The sequence below is a fragment of the Mus pahari genome, chromosome X (genome assembly GCF_900095145.1).
Source record: "Mus pahari chromosome X, PAHARI_EIJ_v1.1, whole genome shotgun sequence".
Taxonomy (NCBI): Eukaryota; Metazoa; Chordata; class Mammalia; order Rodentia; family Muridae; genus Mus; species Mus pahari.
Window position 1 is genome coordinate 33,042,902 of NC_034613.1, and position 20,506 is coordinate 33,063,407.

At 35.0% G+C, this 20,506-nt stretch overlaps 1 protein-coding gene across 2 annotated transcripts in view; it reads right to left on the reverse strand.

Moving 5' to 3' along the window:
- Positions 1–20,506, reverse strand: part of Thoc2 (THO complex 2) — a 114,539-nt gene that overhangs the window by 15,109 nt on the left and 78,924 nt on the right. The window contains exons 22-33 of one of the 2 annotated variants that reach the window (XM_021188685.1): positions 18,890–19,054; positions 15,349–15,624; positions 14,292–14,433; positions 13,699–13,856; positions 12,172–12,300; positions 11,759–11,890; positions 11,488–11,672; positions 10,820–10,998; positions 10,495–10,597; positions 3,369–3,799; positions 3,121–3,179; positions 1,630–1,665 (exon numbers count right to left, since the gene is read on the reverse strand). In XM_021188685.1, coding sequence (XP_021044344.1) covers positions 1,630–1,665; positions 3,121–3,179; positions 3,369–3,799; positions 10,495–10,597; positions 10,820–10,998; positions 11,488–11,672; positions 11,759–11,890; positions 12,172–12,300; positions 13,699–13,856; positions 14,292–14,433; positions 15,349–15,624; positions 18,890–19,054 — 1,995 coding nt within the window. Of the gene's footprint in view, positions 1–1,629; positions 1,747–3,120; positions 3,180–3,368; positions 3,800–10,494; positions 10,598–10,819; positions 10,999–11,487; positions 11,673–11,758; positions 11,891–12,171; positions 12,301–13,698; positions 13,857–14,291; positions 14,434–15,348; positions 15,625–18,889; positions 19,055–20,506 lie in introns of both variants that reach the window. The other variant, XM_029534030.1, reaches the window with a different exon arrangement.

Below are 20,506 nucleotides of genomic sequence, written 5' to 3' on the forward strand. Positions count from 1 at the left end.
AGGAGGAGGAGGAGGAGGAGGAGGAGGAGGAGGAGAGGATTTTTAAACTTTCTGATTCCATGTGGAATAATCTATTGAATTTCAAGTACCCACAAAAAACTTGTACAAAAATATAGGAAAATTGACCTGAAACACCACATTCAAAAAGTAATATAAACACACTAGAAGAGCTAAGAAAACTTTAGCAGCTATTATTAAATTGATGCTAAGAACCAAGAAACCTTAATTTTAACTCACATTTTCAGTAATGACAAATTGTATGCTACTGGGAATAAAGCCACTGGGAATAGCTCAGTCTCTCATTTGTCAAAAAGACACTATCATCTGCCCTATTTAATTCATAATACTGTTATAAGCATGAGGTGAGGCAAATATATATCATCTAGACATGGAAAACTGACAAAACAATCTTCACAACAAATGCAAGAAATCGTAATCTTCATCACTAACAAGAAAATCTAGTTAACCTTAACATCAGGTTTCAAACCATTTCAACATATGCCTTAATAAATACTAACAAATTAAAACTACTGCAAGCCCATGGATAAAAAATAACCCACACAAGCTACTGGTTAAGACTATCAAATGCAATCCCAAACTGGCTGCAAAGACCTACTATACTGCAGTACATCATTATGATAGCAAATAAAAAGGTTTTAGTTTAAAATGAACTACTAGTCGTTTAGCATAGTAAAAAGATAAAAAGTACATTTTTTTAAAGTATATAAGCTTTCAGATAAGAGTTTATCTTAAAAACAATGCCATAGTGCCAACATAGGCACTAAGGCTATTTTAACCACTAATAATTAGTAAATGTTTGCCCAGAATCCAGACATTTCAAAATTCCATTTAATCTATAAGAATCATACTTAGCATAAGTAGAAAACATAAAGTAGAAAAACCAAAGTAAAGAGGATACAGATTTCATAGTAAGACAAAATGACATGGTTAATAGAAAATTCAAGTATAATACTGAAATGAACTCCATAATAAAATACACAAACTGCACACTGTTTCTAAGAATCTGAATACCCAGGAGAATAGTGTAAAAAGGTGAGAATTAATACTGACATATAAACATAACCAACAAGTTGAGTACTTCCTTCCAGGAGAATGATTATTTTATATTTACTCTATCTCTTGGTATTATGCCATAGCTACTGAAAGGATACTTCAGCAGAGGGAGATATAAAGAAATTTATGGATTGAGTTTTTAAAAGTTCTATGAATGCAGCAAATTACTTTTTTGTTCTTCTGAGTTATCTATAAACAAAGCAATAAAACTGGAAAGTTTGCTCTGTGAAACTATGAAAGTCTATCTACCACCCATCCCAAATAAACCAGCAAAATTCTCCTTTTTCTAAATCTAAATCATAAAAGAAAAATACATTGTACAGCAAGAAAGAATATATAAAAATATTGCCCTATCACACATATAACAATGTGTCTATATGGCCGATTGTCATCTGTGTTTGTTTGTGGTCAAAATCTTTAAAGGTAATTCTATATAAACTAGTGCTTTCTCTCACCAATCCTAGCATACAAAGTTTACTAGGGTGGTGGCCCCTACTTAATAAAGGAACTTAGCAATTTCTGGTTTACTTAGGCATGATTTTAAAAGACTCAAACCTTTGCTGAAGAGTCCTTGAGATCGATGAGACTGTCCTGTAGAAAATGAATGGAGATGACAGGTGAGCTGGCATAGTTCTCAGAACCCAGAGGAACTTTGGGAAGTATGTCTGTAACCTGGAAACAAACCAGCTATTTCTTGTGAGGATAAATTCCAGGAAATCACTATCAATATGAATATTAGCAATCAAAACAAAAATCAAAACCATATAATGGAATTGTAAAGTTAAAAAATTATAAGTATTAAATATTAAAAAAATAAAATTTTGTTTTGATTGAAAATTAAAAAAAAATAAAAGTAGATGCCACATATTTCATATTAAGCTTTAAATAATTAAGAGGCTATAAAAAGGCAAAACATTTTTCTCTACCAAAGTTGAAAACAGTAGAGGTCACCATGGGAAAAATAACTAATATTTTTATAGTTATCCTCTAATTAAAAGAGTTCAAATTTTATTCATTTACAACTCCAATAAATATAAACATTTTATTCTGGCTAGAAAATTCAGTGGCATTAGAAGAAAAAAATATTCTATAAAACAGCAATCAATATTTTGTTGCAAATGTACCATGATTATTCAATCTCGTGCCTCTCACAAGGAAAAAAAATTAAAAAGAAAAAGAAACCAATTACAGTATTCCACCACAGTGCTCTGGATGAAGAATTAATTAACTTACAGTTTTTAAAGTTCAACGTACTGCAAATTCAAAGATTCCATGAAATTAGATGACTTTAGAATTAAAATTAAATATGGAGCAAGGAATGGCTACCCTGAGTCTTCAAGAAGGCTACACCCACGATATTGTGCTGCAGTTGAATGCCTGGGGTTTCTCTTTGCTGGGTGGTAGGACTGGATGCCACATCTGCTCTTATCGTAACGCAAGGTTCAACTTGTTGGGAACCCAATGGGTATAAACAAACCTCCAAGGGAAGATACAACAGAAGCTGCATGCTCACTGAATAAACACAACTACAGGAGAACTGATCACCAAGGAGACTTTAAAATGGAACTCCTTTCAAGACTCCTTCTTAGAAGGCACATCGGTATGATGCTCATCAAGAGGCTTGGTAAATTCAGAGGTATCTTGTTTATCCTGTATCATTCAGGAAGTCTTCAGTGCTATATAATCTTCAACATTTATGCCGAAAAATAGCTTCATTCTGCTGAAAAGATTCATTTGCTTGTAGCTACCATTGCACTCCAAAAAGGACTGCTTAAAGCAGTGAGGCACTTCTGGGTAAAATTTCTCTTGCACTTTGAAACACAATAAAATTAGTGCTAGGTCCTTGAAGTTTTAACATTTTTATAAGAAAAATACTCAATAGGAAAAATCAGTCCACCAATACAGAAAAATTTCATTTTCTAATGCAATATAAAACCTCCAGTGGCTCCAGTGAATACTTGGCACAAGACTTGAAGGAAGTCAGGACATTGGTATTCCAAACAGGTGAGCCTAATACGGATGCTGCCTTCCTCAGGCTATACTAACCTTTACTGTGGAGGAATGTGATGGAGAAGGATGAGTATCAATTTTGCGGCGTTTTTGTTCTGTTTGGACAAAAAGAAATAGTCAGAATAAGGTATATGTCTAGTCATTCCAAATACTTCAAAAAATTAACAACTTTTAAGACCAAGTATTTGTTGCAGTAACAAAATCACTACCATAACAAGACACAGAGATAACCAACAAGCATAATTAGGTCCAAAAAGTAAACAATTATAAAAAGTTACACTTGCCCCTGTCAGGCTCCGAGATATCTGATCTGGGAACAGGTGACTTCAAGGACCCTGAAACTGGTGTTTTTTCTCCTCCTTTAACATTTTCCTTTGACTTCATTTCCTTTGCTACATCTCTTTCTCTGGATGGCTCCTTCTCTCTTTCCCTTTCTTGAGTCGATTTTGATTCTACGATGGGGACGGTGGTCTTGAATTTCTCATCTTTAGCTTTTTCTTCCTTCTTGAACTTCTCTTTCTCTTTATCAGATTTAGGTGTTCTTTCCTTTGTCTCTCTTGCTTTGTCTTCTTTATTTGGCCGCTCTTCCTTCGGTTTTTCTTTACTATCTTTACCAAGTGCCCTGGCCTCTGGAGTTGTAGCTGGAGTCTTCTCCTTTTTCTCTTTTTCTTTCTCTTTTACTTTTTCTTTGTCATTTTCCTTAACAGCTTTGTTGCTTAAGAATAAAAAAAAAATACTTTTTTTAAAAAAAATAATCAGCAAATATATTCCATATTTAAAATCATAAGTGAGCCAAGAGTGGTGGTGCATGCCTTTAATCCCCCACTTGGGAGGTAGAAGCAGGTGGAGCTCTGTGAATTTGAAGGCAGCCTGGCATAGAGAGTAAGCTCCAGGCCAGCCGTGCCTGTACACAGAGAAACCCTATGTTGACATGCAAGCAAGCAGACAGACAAACAAATTAGCAAATAAAAAAATCAGAAAGGGCTTTCAATGACTTAAAAAATTCCATGAAACTAAGAGGAATCTTCAGAAAGATAAATATGGGCTTTAGGATAAGTCAGTAATTCTTCATTTTACATATAAACTTTGAGGATAACAAAATAATGACCAAAATCATATCCTGCAAACCAATTAAAGGCACTATCAGTAAACAGACTGTTCTGCTGTACTGACCACTTTCAAAATTACTATAAGCTTTTCTTAAATTAGTAAGTCTTATTCAAATTGTCTACAACAAGAACTGTATCCTAAAACTTCCCAAACCTTCACCATTTGTATTTCCCTGAATATCCTATATCTCTACAGGAGAAATAAGGCTGTTAAACAAAACATAATTATGTAAACTATAATCATAATAAATAAATAAAAATAGGAGTAAGCAAAACTTCAAAGTCTAGCATACATGACTATTGTACTGCTGAATTACTACCATCTACCATTCCACTCATGGATAATGAAGTCCACGAAGAAGAATCCAGGAGACTTCCAGGTAAAATGGTAGGTGATGAGCCCAAGTAAAAAGTAAACTCTATTCACAGTTTAATACACATACACACACACACACACACACACACACACACACACACACACACAGAGGAGGGGGAGAGGGATAGAAAAGGGGGAAGGGAATGAGTTTTACTCCAGTGATAACACTCATTACCCTCAAATCTACTTTCAGATATCAGTGAAAAGAAATGACACCAATAGCAGATGGGTGAACAATAGACAGGAATCTCATTCTGTCACTCTGTATGACTAAATGAGGAAGATGTAGCCTTAGAAGTAGGGACCTCAACTTACCAATAAAGAAAGGCAGTGTGGCTGACTGGATTAGATACAATTATTTTGTTGTTAAGAAGAAACATGTATAACTGCTACAGATATCTACAGAGTGAGCCTCAAAAGATAGAGGTCACTCCGAGTATAAGCCAAAATCAAGCTGCCATAGCTCTTCCAGTAGCTAACAAAGTAGAATCCAACATTTTGATAACAGTTAAATAATGTAGCTATATATGAATATTTCAAGAATATGTAACAGTTGGGCTGGAGAAGTGGCTCAGTGGTTAAGAGCACTGACTGCTCTTCTGAAGGTCATGAGTTCAAATCCCAGCAACCACATGGTGGCTCACAACCATCTGTAATAGAATCTGATGTCCTCTTTTGATGTGTCTGAATACAGCTATAGTGTACTCATATACATAAAATAAAATGAATCTTAAAAAAGAATATGTAACAATCAAAAAACATATGCACTGAATGTTAGACCTGTGAATTTCATAAAAATAAACATTAATGTTCATAAACAGTCACACAGGTGTTGATATAGTAATAGTGGATCATTTTGACATTCCAATGTCAACTTTAGATAGCCATTCAGACTAAAAATCAACAAAGAAACTGCAAAGTTAAACTACACCAAAGAGCAAATGGACTTTACAGATAATCTGGAGAATTTTTTACCCATCAGAAACTGAATGCACATCCTTCCCAGCAGCCAATAGCATGCTTTCTAAAAGAGACATTATTCTGATCACAAGTATGTCTTAAGAAATGCAGAACTGAAATGAATTTTTCTATCTCATTAAATCATAGTAGACTATAAGAGAAATCAATAGCAAGAGAAACTACACAAGTACTTGGAGACTGAAAACCACACTCATGACTGACCACTGGGTGGTTGAAATCAAGGAGAAACTTTTAAAATCCCAAGAATCAAATGAAAATTAAAGCACAACATACTATACTACTTCAAATACAACTAAGGCAATTCTAACTATAAAAGCTTACATAAAAAAAAAATCAGAAGTCTGAAATAGTCTAATGATGTCTTAAAAAAACAAGAACAAAGCAAATCACAAAGCAGCCAATAACAAGAAATAATTGAGATCAGGGAAGAAATTATTGAAACAGAGACTAAAAGAACAATATAGAAAATCAACCAAAGACTTAGTTCTTTGAAAAAAAATAAAAAAAATAGTAAAGGTCTAAGCAAACTAGTCAAAACAGAAGACTCAAGCTAATAAACATTAGAGATGAAAAGGGTGAATTTATTGTTAATTCCAATGATATCCAGTATCATCAAGGAAGAAAACTCGAAAATCTAGAAAAAAATGGGTAAAATTTACACACACACACACACACACACAAAATCAATCAATCAATCAGAATTAAGTCAAGGGAATACAAGCAATTTAAATAGATCCATAACAAGCAACAAGACAGAAGAGAAGGCCAGAACCATTCAGATTGACTAAAAGTGTCAATGCCAAAGATCCTCAAAGTGTTCCGTGGATGCTCACAGTCAGCTATTGGATGGAACACAGGGCCCCCAATGGAGGAGCTAGAGAAAGTACCCAAGGAACTGAAGGGGTCTGCAACCCTACAGGTGGAACAACAATATGAACTAACCAGCATCCCCAGAGCTCGTGTCTCTAGCTGCATATGTAGCAGAAGATGGCCTAATCAGCCATCATTGGGAGGAGAGGCCCCTTGGTCTTGCAAACTTTATATGTCCCAGCACAGGGGAAGGTCAGGGCCAAGAAGTGGGAGTGAGTGGGTAGGGGAGCGGGGCGGGAGGGTATAGGGAACTTTCGGGATAGCATTTGAAATGAAAATAAAGAAAATATCTAAGAGAGACAGACAGACAGACAGACAGACAGACAGACAGACAGACACAAGACTCCTGCAGTGGTTTGAATATGCTGGGCCCAGGGAGTGAAACTATTTGGAGATGTGGCCTTGCTGGAGTGGGCGTGGCCTCATTGGAAAAAAGTGTGTGACTGTGGACATGGGCTGCCTGGATTCCACAAGCAGCCTTCAAATGAATATGTAGAACTCTCAGTTCCTCCTGCACTGTGCCTGCCTGGATTCTGCCCTGTTTTCCCCTTGATGATAATGGACTGAACCTCTGAACCTGTAAGCTAGCCCCAATTAAATGTTGTCCTTATAGTAAGAGTTGCCTTGGTCATGGTGTCTGTTCACAGCAGTAAAACCCTAATTAGGACAGCTACCAAACTCATTCTACAAAGTCAATATTACCCATATACCCAAATTGAATAAATACACAGTAAAAGAACAAAACTATGGACAATTCACCTAATACATTAAAAAAAAGAAAAAAGATAAAAGAAAAAAACATTTGGGCTGGAGAGATGGCTCAGCAGTTAAGAGTACCAATTGCTCTTCCAGGTCCTAAATTCAATTCTCAGCAACTACATGGAGGCTCGCAGCCATCTGTAATGGGATCTGATGCCTTCTTCTGGTGTGTCTGAAGAGAGCAATGGTGTACTCATATACATAAAATAAATAAATAAATCTTTAAAAAAACTTTCATGTTTCATTTATTATATGTGAATGTATGTTTCCTTGCATGTATGTATGCCTGTGTATGACATAAATGCCTGATGCCCACAGTGGCCAGAAGAAGGTATCAGATCCCTGAGAACTAGAGTTACAAATGATTGTTAGCTGTCACATGGGTTCTGGGAACTGAACCCAGGTCCTATGGGAAAGCAGTCGGTGTTCTTAACCTTGCAGAGCTCTCTCTCTAGCTCAAGATGCGAAAATTCTTAAAATCTTGTAAACAGAACTCAAGAACACATTAAAATCATGGACCATAACCAAACTCAATTCATTCCAGGCATGAAAGAATGTTTCAAGATAGACAGACTCAGGATTAGAAATCACAAGATTATGCCAATAACTGCAGAGAAACACTTTGATAAAAACATCCCTCCATGAATTAAAAAAAAAAAAAAACCTAAGGGTACTAGAAATACCTTCAAAAGCACTTTAGGCAAAATCAGACTCAACCCATTTAATATAGTGCTCAAAATATTAGCTAGAGCAGTAAACAAGGAAACGAAGTGAAAGAGATAATAGGAAAGAAAAACTTCAAACCATATCTATTTAAAATGTAACATGATCCTATCCTTAAAAGACCCAGAAGACAACACCAGAAAATCCTTATATCTAATAAACACATTAAACAAATTAACAGGCTACAAAGTAACATGAGAATTAAAAGCTCTATTTATTAAACATTAAATTGTTGAGGAAGAAATCATCCACAATAACTTTACAAAACACAAAATACTTAGGAATTGTCCTGAGGAAATAAAAGACTAATAAAACGAGAATTAAAAAGAAATTAACTGAAGAAGATACTGTCCTATTCAACTTATATTGCTTTAATTTTATCTTATTTCAGCATTATTAATTTTTTAGATGCCTATTTGTTTTGTAATGAGTAAGAAAGGACATAGATTTGGGTGAGTAGGGAGGTGAAGAAGAACTAAGAGGAGTTGGGGAGGGGAAATCAGAATCGGAATATACTGTATAGAAAAAAATATATTTTTAATACTAACCAAATTTTAAACAGCAAAACTGACTGGACCATGAAAATAAACTTAAAAAAAAATAATGTGTACAAACAAGTACACATGCAAACACCTAAAACTGAAAAGAAAATACTAAAGACCTGGAATGGCCAAAGCAATACTCAGCAGAAAAGGTAATGCTGGGAGGTATCTCAATACCTGATCCCAAATTATACCAGTGATCCATAGGGACAAAGATAGCATGGTAGTGGAACAGGAACAAACATGGATAAGTGGAGATCACTGGAATAGAATATAGAAGCAAGAAATAAATGTGCACAGCTACACTAACCTAATTTTCAAAAGAAGTATCAAAACATAGATTGGAAAAAGGGCAGTATATATAACAGACAGCATTAGGAAAGCAGAATACTGCTATGTAAAACAATGAAACTAGATCTCTAGTACTCATTCTGCTCAAAATCAATTCAAAGATCAAACACCTCAATGTTAGAGTTGAAATTAAGCTTCTACACAGCTAAGGAAACAATCATCAGAGTGAATAGACAGCATGCAAACTGAGAGGGAAAGCTTGGCAAATTATGTCTCAGGAGAGTGATAGTTAGAAATAAGAATTGCAAATAATTCTCCAAAATTCACCTAATAAACAGGCTAGTAATGAACTCATAAATAGCTCATAAAATTAATATAAATGCCCAATAAATACTTTTAAAAATTGTTCAACATCTTAGCCATCTGAGAAATAAAAATTAAAACTGCTTCTAACCAGTCAGAATAGCTCTCGTCAAGAGAATAAACAAGAAAAAAATTGGTGAGAATGTGGGTAAAACGTTACACTTATAACTTGCTAGTGGAAATGTTAACTCATACAACCACTATAGAAGTCAGTGTATATACAAGTGTCTCAAAAACTAATATCTCAGCTGTTCCATTCCTGGGGGTACACCCAAAGGTCTCTAATTCAACATAACATGGAGATACTCACATTTTTGTTAATTGCTGCACTATTCATAAGAAATGGGGCCAACCTACTTATCTATTAACAGATTCGTGGACAAAGAAAGTATGGGATACATACAAAATGAAATGCAACCAAACTGAAAACTGAAATGATGGCATTTGATGGAAATGGATTCACCTGGAAATCTTTACAGTACTTGAAATTAGAAAGGCTCAAAAACCTATATGTAAATATGTAAATACCATATACATTATGAAAGTAGAAAAGGAACCAAGAAAGAAAAACAGTTCTCTTTTATAAAAGAGGAACAAGATGCAGAAAGGAAGATAATAGAATACATATGTCATTTAAGCACAGAAAGGAAGCTGGGCGTGGTGGCACATGCCTTTAATCCCAGCACTTCGGAGGCAGAGGCAGGCAGATTTCTGAGTTCGTAGGCCAGCCTAGTCTACAGAGTGAGTTCCAGGACAGCCAGGGCTACACAGAGAAACCCTGTCTAAAAAACAAAACATAACAAAACAGAGCAGAAAGGAGATTATTTGGAAAGAAGACCGAGACTAGCAAGAGACAGTGGGAACAAGGGAGGTCACAGGGGTAAGGGCAAATTAGAATGAAGTATAATGAGATATATATATATATATATATATATATATGGAAATGCCAAAATTACTCTGTATGCTCACTTACAAGGTAATTTTTTAAAGGAGAGAACTCTGGAGTTAGGAAGATGGCTATGTTTGTAAAGTACTTGCCATGCAAGTATAATAAAGCAAGCTCAACTCCTCAGAACCCACATAAAGACAAGCACATTAGACCTCATCTGTAATCCCAGTGCTCCTATAGTAGAATGGAAGGCAGAGAAAAGAGAACCTCTGAAAGTCTACAGGCTAGCTAGCCTAGTATATGCAGCAAAGGGGATCCAATTTCAAACAAGGTACAAGGTGTGGAGTAACATCTGATATTAAACCTCCACACACACTGTGGCAACCATGCACAACTACTTAACATATACATGAATGGTATACACACACACACACACACACACACACACACACACACACACACACACGAGAGGGTTTAGAATTGTAACATACGGCACAGTGTTCATACCTGTTAGAGCCACTATTTCCATTGCTTGAATTCCCCTTTGGTGTGGTACTAGAAGCCTTATTAACAGCTTTTGTACCACACTGAGATCTCTCCCTTGATTTATCTGAAATAAAAACAAGGTTTTTGTTAGCTAACTCTAAATACAAACTCTGACTTCACAGCAAAATGATTTGTGGATAATTAGGAAGGCCCAGGAGGCTGATTAATTCTTAATAGTTACATACTCAAAACTAGGGAATAAAATGCAATATGAGGCTAGCATTGTAATTATCATGTGATAAAATATTTCAATACATTATTTAGAAGTGTCTACAAACAAGCGTACCAGTCTCCTCAGCACCGCTTTCATCTGATTTAGATGCACTTCCTATAGATGATGAAGAAGTCCCACCACCAGGCCCATTTTGTACACTGGCAACAGCATTCCTTGGAGGAGGATCCTTATGATGAAATTCATTTTCAGGTATCATGTGTGACTTTCTACTTTTCAACTGCCCCGAGTAGCTGAAAGTCGCACAAAGTGTTTAAATACACATACACAAATCAAAAAAAACATAAATATGGGATTTAATCAAATAAAATTAGCAAATTATTCACTCTACTACTTGGTTCTAGAAAATAAAGTACCAGTTTTCAGTATATTCCTCAAGGTCTTTAGAGTGTTCTAAAAACTTAGTCATTCTTTCAAATTAAACTAATTCTTTAACTAGAGAGCCTTTTTCTTTTTGTTACTCAAGATGTGAGAACTATAAAAAATTGTATCTCCCCCCTTCAAGAAATATATTTCTTTGAAACTATCATCCAGTATAGACCGGAAGTTGATAATCAGAAGTGACAACTCTCACCAGCCTGTGGGAACATGATCGCATAATCTCCCATAATCTCCTGAAGTAAAGCAGAAGATAAGACTTCAACATTGTAAAACATTTTCACATCTTCAGAATCCTTCGGTAATCTAGTGTCATAAGTTACATTAAAATATAATTGTGTTACCCCATAGCCAATGCATAAAGATCTGGCCTCTTCTCTTTTTCTTCTTGGCATATTTTATTCACTCTTCTCTCCAAAGCCTGACCCAGATTCAAAACTTTTGGGTACCAAGGAAGTATTTTTGTTAGTACAATCAATATATTCCTGATGTGAGTATATTCGCCTGTCTCAAGGCAATGTACCGATGCCTATAACAGATGTTGAAAGAACAATTATCATAAAATACAGGTTTGAAGAGAAAAAATATCTTTGAAAAATATCCAGTATATTTTACCTTGGTTAGTTTGTAATGCCATTTGTGAACAACGTGTCGAAAATTTTCATAATCTAACTGATCAGCTTTATTTCCACCATCAAATCCAGTTGCCCGTAATATGGTAAGGAATCCTGGATAGTTTCCACATTCCTAAGAAAAATAAGTTTCTCATTTTTAGAGGTAAAATTCATCCCACAGAATTTGAGAATAAGACCAGATCAGTGACTCTTATGTAAAAGAAAGATTCAGCTTATCCAATGATTATAACTTGAAATATCAAGTTGAAATAGAATAAAAAACATACTTTTTATAATATATTGTGATTTTAAGTATCACTTTATAGCTAAATCTTAAATTCTTTTAAAACTGACCAATCTGAAGCAGTAATTATATACACAAGTAAAATGTAAACATATTTATTAATTATATACCTTTTCATATGTGGCTCTATCACTATGCCACCTGGTCACCGTCTCTAACATACAGCAAAGAAATCTCCCATACCGACTAGCTTCGTTTTCAGTGCAGCTTGCAACTGTGTAAATTATGTCAGAAAAAACCTAGAGGAAAAATGTTCGAAAAAAAAATCAAATTAACTGAAAATATTAAAAAGTATATTAAAGCATATCACAATATACAGATAATTTTAGTAAAAAAAAAAGTACTTTCTCCTATTATATTCACACCTGCAGAGATTTTATTTTTTGGCAATTCTAGATTCTGTAAAAAAAATAGCAATCATAAAGAATCCAAGTGTGTTTTTATGAAGAAATCTAATTTATAATAATAAGAGAAAAGGCTATTATTATCATTTTATTACATAGTGCTTCTTGGAGACTTAAGTCATTCATGACTGAGTCTGAATAGGCAAAGGTAGGCAAAGGTAAAGGTGATAAAATTTAGAAATATGCAGCAGACAAACTATAATACACATTTTAAACCCACAAATAATGGTAATGTAAGAAAAAATACAAGATGGAAAATCCATGAATATGACACTAAAGAATTTCCCTACTTTCATGTGGTATAAATGTATAAAGGCTTTTATTTGGGTAGAAGGTTGTTTTAGTTTTATTTTGAGGAGTAAAAATTAAAGAATATAGAAAGGCCCCACTAATGAAGTTATAAGTTTATTAAATTCAAAGCCTGAGTGAATAGGTTAACCTTGAGTGCAACAGATACCATTTCAGAGAGTTCTTATATATAGTAACACATTTAACCCTCAGATGAATCTTACAAAGCAAGTCCCTTTTTATAGATAAGAAAACTGAGGCACAGAGAGGTTAAATACCTTGTGAAAGATATAGTGTGGTGGTTTGAATATGTTTGGCCCAGGAAGTGGTACTAATAGGAGGTGTCACCCTGTTGGAGTAGGTGTGAGACCCTCCTCCTAGCTTCCTAGAAGTCAGTCTTCCCCTAGGAGTCTTCAGATCAAGATAATAGAACTCAGTTCCCCCTACCCCTTATACCATGCTTGCCTGCATGCTGCCATGTTCCTACCATGGTGATAATGGACTGAACCTCTGAACCTCTAAGTCAGCCCCAATGAAATGTTGTCCTTATAAGACTTGCCTTGGTCATGGTATCTCTTTACAGCAATGAGAACCCTAACTAAGACATATAGTTTAAAAGAAGTAGAGTTAGGATTCAAGGTCACAAACTTGGCTTTTTCTTTTTTTTGTAATTCTTTTTTTTAATTTATTATTATTTTCTTTATTTACATTTCAAATGCTATCCCGAAAGTTCCCTATACTGCCCCCCCTGCGCCCCTGCTCCCCTACCCACCCACTCCTTGGCCCTGGCCTTCCCCTGTGCTGGGTCATATAAAGTTTACAAGACCAAGGGACAAACTTGGCTTTTAAGATCATGTTATTCACTGTATACATAACGCCTCTAGAGTTTATAGTACTTAGCTATGTTTATGTGGAATTTTTTTTAAGGTTGTGATAAGAACTTACTCGATCATAGCAAAGAAGTGTGGAAAAATTTGGAGTTTTCTGTTGATGTACCAATTCAACAAAACGAGCACAATAAACAGCATCAATTGCAGAAAAAATGCATCGAGGAAATATACACAGCTGTAAAAATTTTGTGATGGTCTCGTTTTTGGTAGACTCTAAAAATAAAAGAACATATTAAGCAGTTATCTTCTCCCTAAAGTGCCTGAAGGCTACCAAACATGACAACATTTTAACTGTAGTGTACACAATGTTACAAAACCACAAATGAAGTGATAAAAAGTGATAAAGATTCCTATCACTACTCTGTGGACATTTATCTATAATGTTCATATTATAGATATATAATATCTATACTATGATCCTGTACAAAAAAAATTTAAATCCTAAGCTATTAGTATTATCTTTTCACAAACTAATTTAATTTCGCTAGCAAACTGTCATCAGTCACTTCAGTGAATGCATGAGGTTGATTCTGTGGTAATGAGTAACAAAAGCAGAATATGTGCATAATCACTTGAACACTGCCAAAGTTAGAAATGTTCACTTTTGCAATTTAGCAGCAGCAGAAATAGTCGATCCCAAGAACTTACTTGCTAAAAGCCAGTTGTCTTTTTCTAGTTTCAGCCTCTGAAGTACTCTTTGAACATGTTCCATCTGCTTCTTTTCTTCTTCAAGGAGCTTGTCCTGAAGGGCTGTGCAACGCTCCTTTTCTTTTTTCTTTTTATTTGGAGGCTACAAAGTAAAGTCAGATACTATTCTAACTGTATTGTCTCCTTTCATGTATAAAATGATTACTGAAGCATGATTGCACAGGAGATATGCCTGAATGTACTACTTTCTTTCCATTCAGCATATCCAAATCAGTATCACAGAGTCCTCATACACCTTCTGAACAGGTTACCTTCCTAACTGTGGTAGTATACATCTGAGGCAAAAATTAGGTTATCTTTAGCTTTCCTTCATTCTACAGCCTACTTGTTTAAAAGCCATATGCCTATATTCTCAATACCTCATACCGAAGTACTCTAAATGACACGTACCTAGCTGGTCTCTAACCTCAGACTAAATAACACCCCCCCCTTATCAAAATCACTCTTCATATTACTCTCATAATCTTTTTAAAGTTCCATTTTTACACCTGTTATTTCACAGCTGAGGTATTTAAATTTAGTTCTTTAATTATATCATATTTATTATTCTACCCAACTTTCAGTACCTGCCTAATTTTTTTTTACCAACCTGACTTTTTAAATATATCAAGTAGAGTAAAGGAGGTCTTCTTAAACCCCACACTACTCGCTGTGTTTGCTGGATTATGCATACATATACATATACATATTATGGATGATAATAATAATCCTTTGGGAATTCCTACTCCTCTTGAAACACAAGCCACACAAATAACATTAGGTTGCTATGGCAGTATTCAGTAGAAAAGACATACATGCCTTTTATTCCTTAATCATGATTTCTAACCATTTCCTAAGATCCTACCCCAACCACTGAGATGTTACCATTAAATAGCCCTAAAATATTATAGAGGAACAAGATGGAAGAATCAAGAATCTTAAACTAAAATAATTACAAAGTATGGCTAATACTGCATAAATGACACAACTATACTTGCATTGCTACATTAAAACCTACCATTTCCTGATTGTCATCAATCGCTTTCATCTGGACTTTAAGTTTATTGACTTCTCTTTCATAGCTGGTATGTGGAACTGCAAGGTCATACATTGTCAATGACCAAAATGTAGCATAGAACTGAGGGCTGATGTCATCCCAGACTTTGGAAACATGTAAGGAGACCACTGCTTCGTGGACAGGCGCCATCACCATCTCACATGATGTAATGTATTTATGGACTTTATGTTGCTGCTTACTTCCCTTTTCTGATTTTTTAAGTTCATCGTATTTTGACTGCAGATAAAAAGTTAAAACATATCATATATATTTGTACAAAATGATCATGGCAATTCTAGTTTCTTACCAAAAGCACTTATTCTAAGATAAATTACCTCTGAAATCTGTTCCAATCCTTAATTTCATGTTCTTAACTAGTTTTTTTGTCAATAAAAGTTGACCTACTATCTCCAATAGGGCATGTGTCAGTAAGTTGGACTGCCACTAAGAAAGGTTATAAAAAGACACTGAGACGACTACCTCAGAAACTAAATGTCCAGTTTTGCCACAGACTTAGAGGTCCCAGAATGCAAGGCTTCAATGCTGAAAATGACAACATTCCAGACAGAGCAATTTTTATTTAGCCTACTGCCAAGCCAAATAAAATTTTCCATAAGTACCTGCAGTAAATTAAATTGAAACCATGTGAGAACTGATGTTACAGTTTCTTTGTCCTGACTGCCTTGTCCTAATTAGAAAGAGAATTGAGGGAAAACTATAGTTTCAGTTACATAAGGTAAAAATGAATCTATTAGTGCAGTGATACTGACATAACTATTTCCAAATGCAACAAAGAAAATTAATACACTATCTCATGTCTCTCAGCCATTTTATGACGAGAGACCTCTTCCCAAGAAAACAGGCATGATCCTTAAGTTGAATCTAAGAGAAGTCTTGCAACCAGCTGCTTCTTTGTATTAGAAAAAGCATTGAAATAAATCAGTCTATGCTAAGTATATAACAAGATGATCATCAGTCAAAGGTTCTGAGTTCTGCACTGATTGGTAATAGTCTCAGCTGCCTTGACACTGACTGGGCTTCATCCAAGCTAACTAAACTGAAAGTGTACAATCTACTACATTCAATGTTATATCAAGCAAAATCCAGGAATCTTGAAATTATTCTAGAAATAGGACTGTTTATTTATTTTGATAGCCATGCTAGAGAACAGGCTGATAACTACTGAAACTATAGAACTGATAAAGCTACAAAAATGTTAGCTACAGGAAAGCATACCAATTCTATCAGAGACTAAGAACAAGGGTGAAAAGGATTTTAAATTTAAAAAATAGATTTTGCTGAAGGTAACTAATATGAATCTAGATGAGTGAAATGACATCTGCTAATGCTCTACCAGGCATGAGATAAAACACTGCTGGAATTACCAGCCTATGACAAGCTAATTACCTGAATGGGAAAAGTCTATAATAGCTAGAGCAAGGAAAACCTTCTTTAGATCTGTTTCAAGATTTGAGTCTCAATAATTATAAGTGAAAATTAAGTTATAGTTATGAGAAAACTGAATAATAGCACCAATAATACCAATCTTCCCAACTCTCTGGTCTTCAATCTATGAATCTAGTTTGTAGGCCTGCTACTAGTATCTAGTCAGAAACCTAAGCTTAATCAAAAAGATGGTTATTCTTCATCTACAATGCTAATTTTCCTTCTCTTAAATTATACTAATACCTAAGTTTATACCATTTTTAAATTTTTTTAAAGATTTATTTATTTAACCTATATGAATACACTGTAGCTATCTTCAGACACACCAGAAGAGGACATCAGATCCCATTAAAGATGATTGTGAGCTACCATGCAGTTGCTGGGAATTGAACTTGGGACTTCTGGAAGAGCAATCAGTGCTCTTAACCTCTGAACCATCTCTCCAGCCCTTAAGTTTGCATCTTCCAACAACCAGACAATAGTATAACACCACTGATTTGTGTCCAAAAAGCCTTTTGTCAGGCCAAGAATCTGAGCAGTGTTTGGTTGAGGGCCTGTAGTAGCCAATTTCCTGAGGGGAATCTGCAGTTAACCCCCCATTTCCTCTCTATTTAAAAAAATGATATATTCTCTCTCTCTCTCTCTCTCTCTCTCTCTCTCTCTCTCTCTCTCTGTGTGTGTGTGTGCACATGTGTGTGTGTGCCTGTGTCTGTGTGTCTGTGTGTTTCTGTGGGGGGTGTAATATGAGTACCTGTGGAAGTCAGAGGATACCAGATCCCCTGGAGCTGGAATAATGTTGTCACTCTCCCCATAGGTGCTGGGAACCATCTTGAAAATAGTATTCTCTGTAAACCATACCTCCAGCCCTCTCATCACTTTCTTATACATTCTCCCTTATTCATCAAAGGCTCACTGAAGACTTCACCTAAGCAGCAAAGTTAGAGCAGTGTGGACACCCATTCAACTGCATCCTAGGCTGCTGAGGAATTCCCTTTCCAAAGAGACATGTGCCCTATATGAAGTGGGTTGGGAGCACTTTATTATTGCCTAGAGTATATAAATGCCACAATATATTTCTTTATTCCTGAACCCTGAGAAGAAAATGCCATTTTTCTTTGATTAGATTGTATATTTCTTAAAAGAAAACACTTTCATCCCACATAAGATATGTCATAGTAGGAATGACCTGCTCCGTTTTTTTGACCAGGAGTGTTTCAGACAACCAGGTATTCATTTGCTAGGACTCATTACTGATTAGGGTGTCCAGTTTCAAAGTAGTAAAATATGATATGAAATTCCTTAGATAAAGCATTTCTTCTACATAGGTTCTTGAAGAAATCAGGTCCTATGTTTCTATGGATGAGACTTTTTGATGTGGTTAGGGTGAGAATGTAAAACATTAACTACATAAGCAATGAATTCTCTGGAATGCGAGATTTTAAAGAAGTTCAAAATCCATTTTTGCTCCCATTAACCCTCTAGAATATTCAGGAAAGTAATTGCTGCATAACGCCAGTGAAGTGGTCATTAAATGAAGTAAGACTGAAGCAGTTGTTCATATGAAAACACTAACAGTATTCTCAATTACATGATCAAATGAATGTCAAATTTCTCCCTAATGTCTTTCTATATACTTCTGCTACACACTATATAACAGAAATTTTATAGGAAATAAAGAGGAAAACTTAGTTTAAGAGAAGGGACCAATGACTGGAGTAAATACCACACACAGTATAGAATTAAATGATTTCACCCCACAAATTAAGACTGGAACCCACAAACAGTATAGGGAAAAAAACAAAAACAAAGAACAGAAGGTCTAGAATCCAGATTAACAAAATGGAGAATATGCTGGTTCTCTATGAACTGACTATGGGGAAAGTAATAGGAAGGCCTGTCCTGTAAAACAGCATTTCACTGTTTACTGCTGAGACAAGAATAGTAATAGAAAATTAGAATAATCTGCATTTATCAATTAGTGTATATTTAAAAATCAAATATTTGTGTAAATCATTCAGAATTACTCTTGAACACCAATGAAGACATTCATACTTACCGAAATATGGTGTGCATACATTGGCCTAGACAGAAAAAATGCTGCATCGTGTGGTGTATGAAATTCATTACAGAGCACATCAATTGAAGGCACTCGTTTTATATAATCTTCTGTACTCAGATTTGATGCTAAAAACCCACCAAACTGTACCAGGGTGTCATGACACTAAATTAAAAAAAAGCAAAAACAAAAACAAAAACAGATGTTAACATTTTCCAAAACCAACACAAACCTTTCTCAAGTGATTAAGATATATATTTTTTTTAACAGAATTTTAATTGACAATTAAGAATCCAAATTTCAATAGTTTAGGCAGGGACAGAAATGAAGAACACTATGTTCAGTGAAATAAACAAGGGGTAGAAAGATAATTTTCACATATTCCCACTTGTATATAAAGTCTAAAAAAATGTTGACAGCACAAAAGTAAAAAGAAGAGTAGATATGAGAGGCTAAGAATGTCACTGGAAAGGAATAGAGAGATGCGGGAGCTGGAGTACCACAGTGCATTTACATAGGAGAAGTAAGCTCGGGTGATATACAGACAACATAAGACTGGCTACAGCTTAAAGCAATTTGTGTCATATAAAGATCGAGAAGAAAGGAGTTCAATATTTCTCAACAGGAATGGTAAATGTTTAAAAAGATGAAAATAGGAATTATCAATTTTGTAATTTACACATTATACACATCGACTGAATTATGACAATGTACCCTATAAACATACACAATTACTAGGTATCAAATAAAAATTCTAAATTAAAGCAAAGATTGTATATTCACATATTTGTGATCGGTCAAATATATTTTTCTATATGGACTCCAAAAGAAGAAAACATGTGAGCTCTAAGCACTGTGATACATATCTATAACCTACTACTACATCTTCAGCTATGACTATAAAAACTGTAGTTTCTATAGAAACAAGAAAAGTGCAAAGGGAACACTAGGGTGGAGGGGAGAATGGAAAGGGAAATAACAGGAGACAGCTGACTTGAAGGGGACAATGGAGAAAACAAGAGAATCTTTAATACAGGAGTGGGGAGGAAGGGAAATACAGAAGAGGGGAGGAGGGTAAAATAATAGTGAAGATGTCAAAAAAAAAAATCAAGGAATCACACTATCAATTATTTACATAAAGATGCTCGTAATACATGTCAGTGCTTAAAATATAGTGTGAATGAAAATTTCCCCTCTGAGTTGACAAGAGTCTCCTAAAAGCCATAGACTATCAAACAGAAACTTAACACTAAGTTGAAAAGCCACCTTTTGAGTTGCTAGTCAAGGACAGTCAACAAGAGCCTTTCAGAACACTCGCCTAAAATCCTATAAAACTGTGTGTGTGTGTGTGTGTGTGTGTGTGTGTGTGAGTGCGCGCGCGCGCGTGCATGCAATGAGAAGTCAAGAGACTTTGTCGTTGTTTAAAGGATAAAAAATATTAAGCACAAAAACATTACTAGACAACAAAATGGTTTTACGTATTAGCAATATTATTACTGAGAAATAAGACATAGTATCTACTGTGGTGCCATGAAAATTACAAATTTCCAAAGAGTAAAAGGAAGGCAAACAATCTGATGATGTCCTTTCATGATGGAATGTCTCATTAACTGAAAA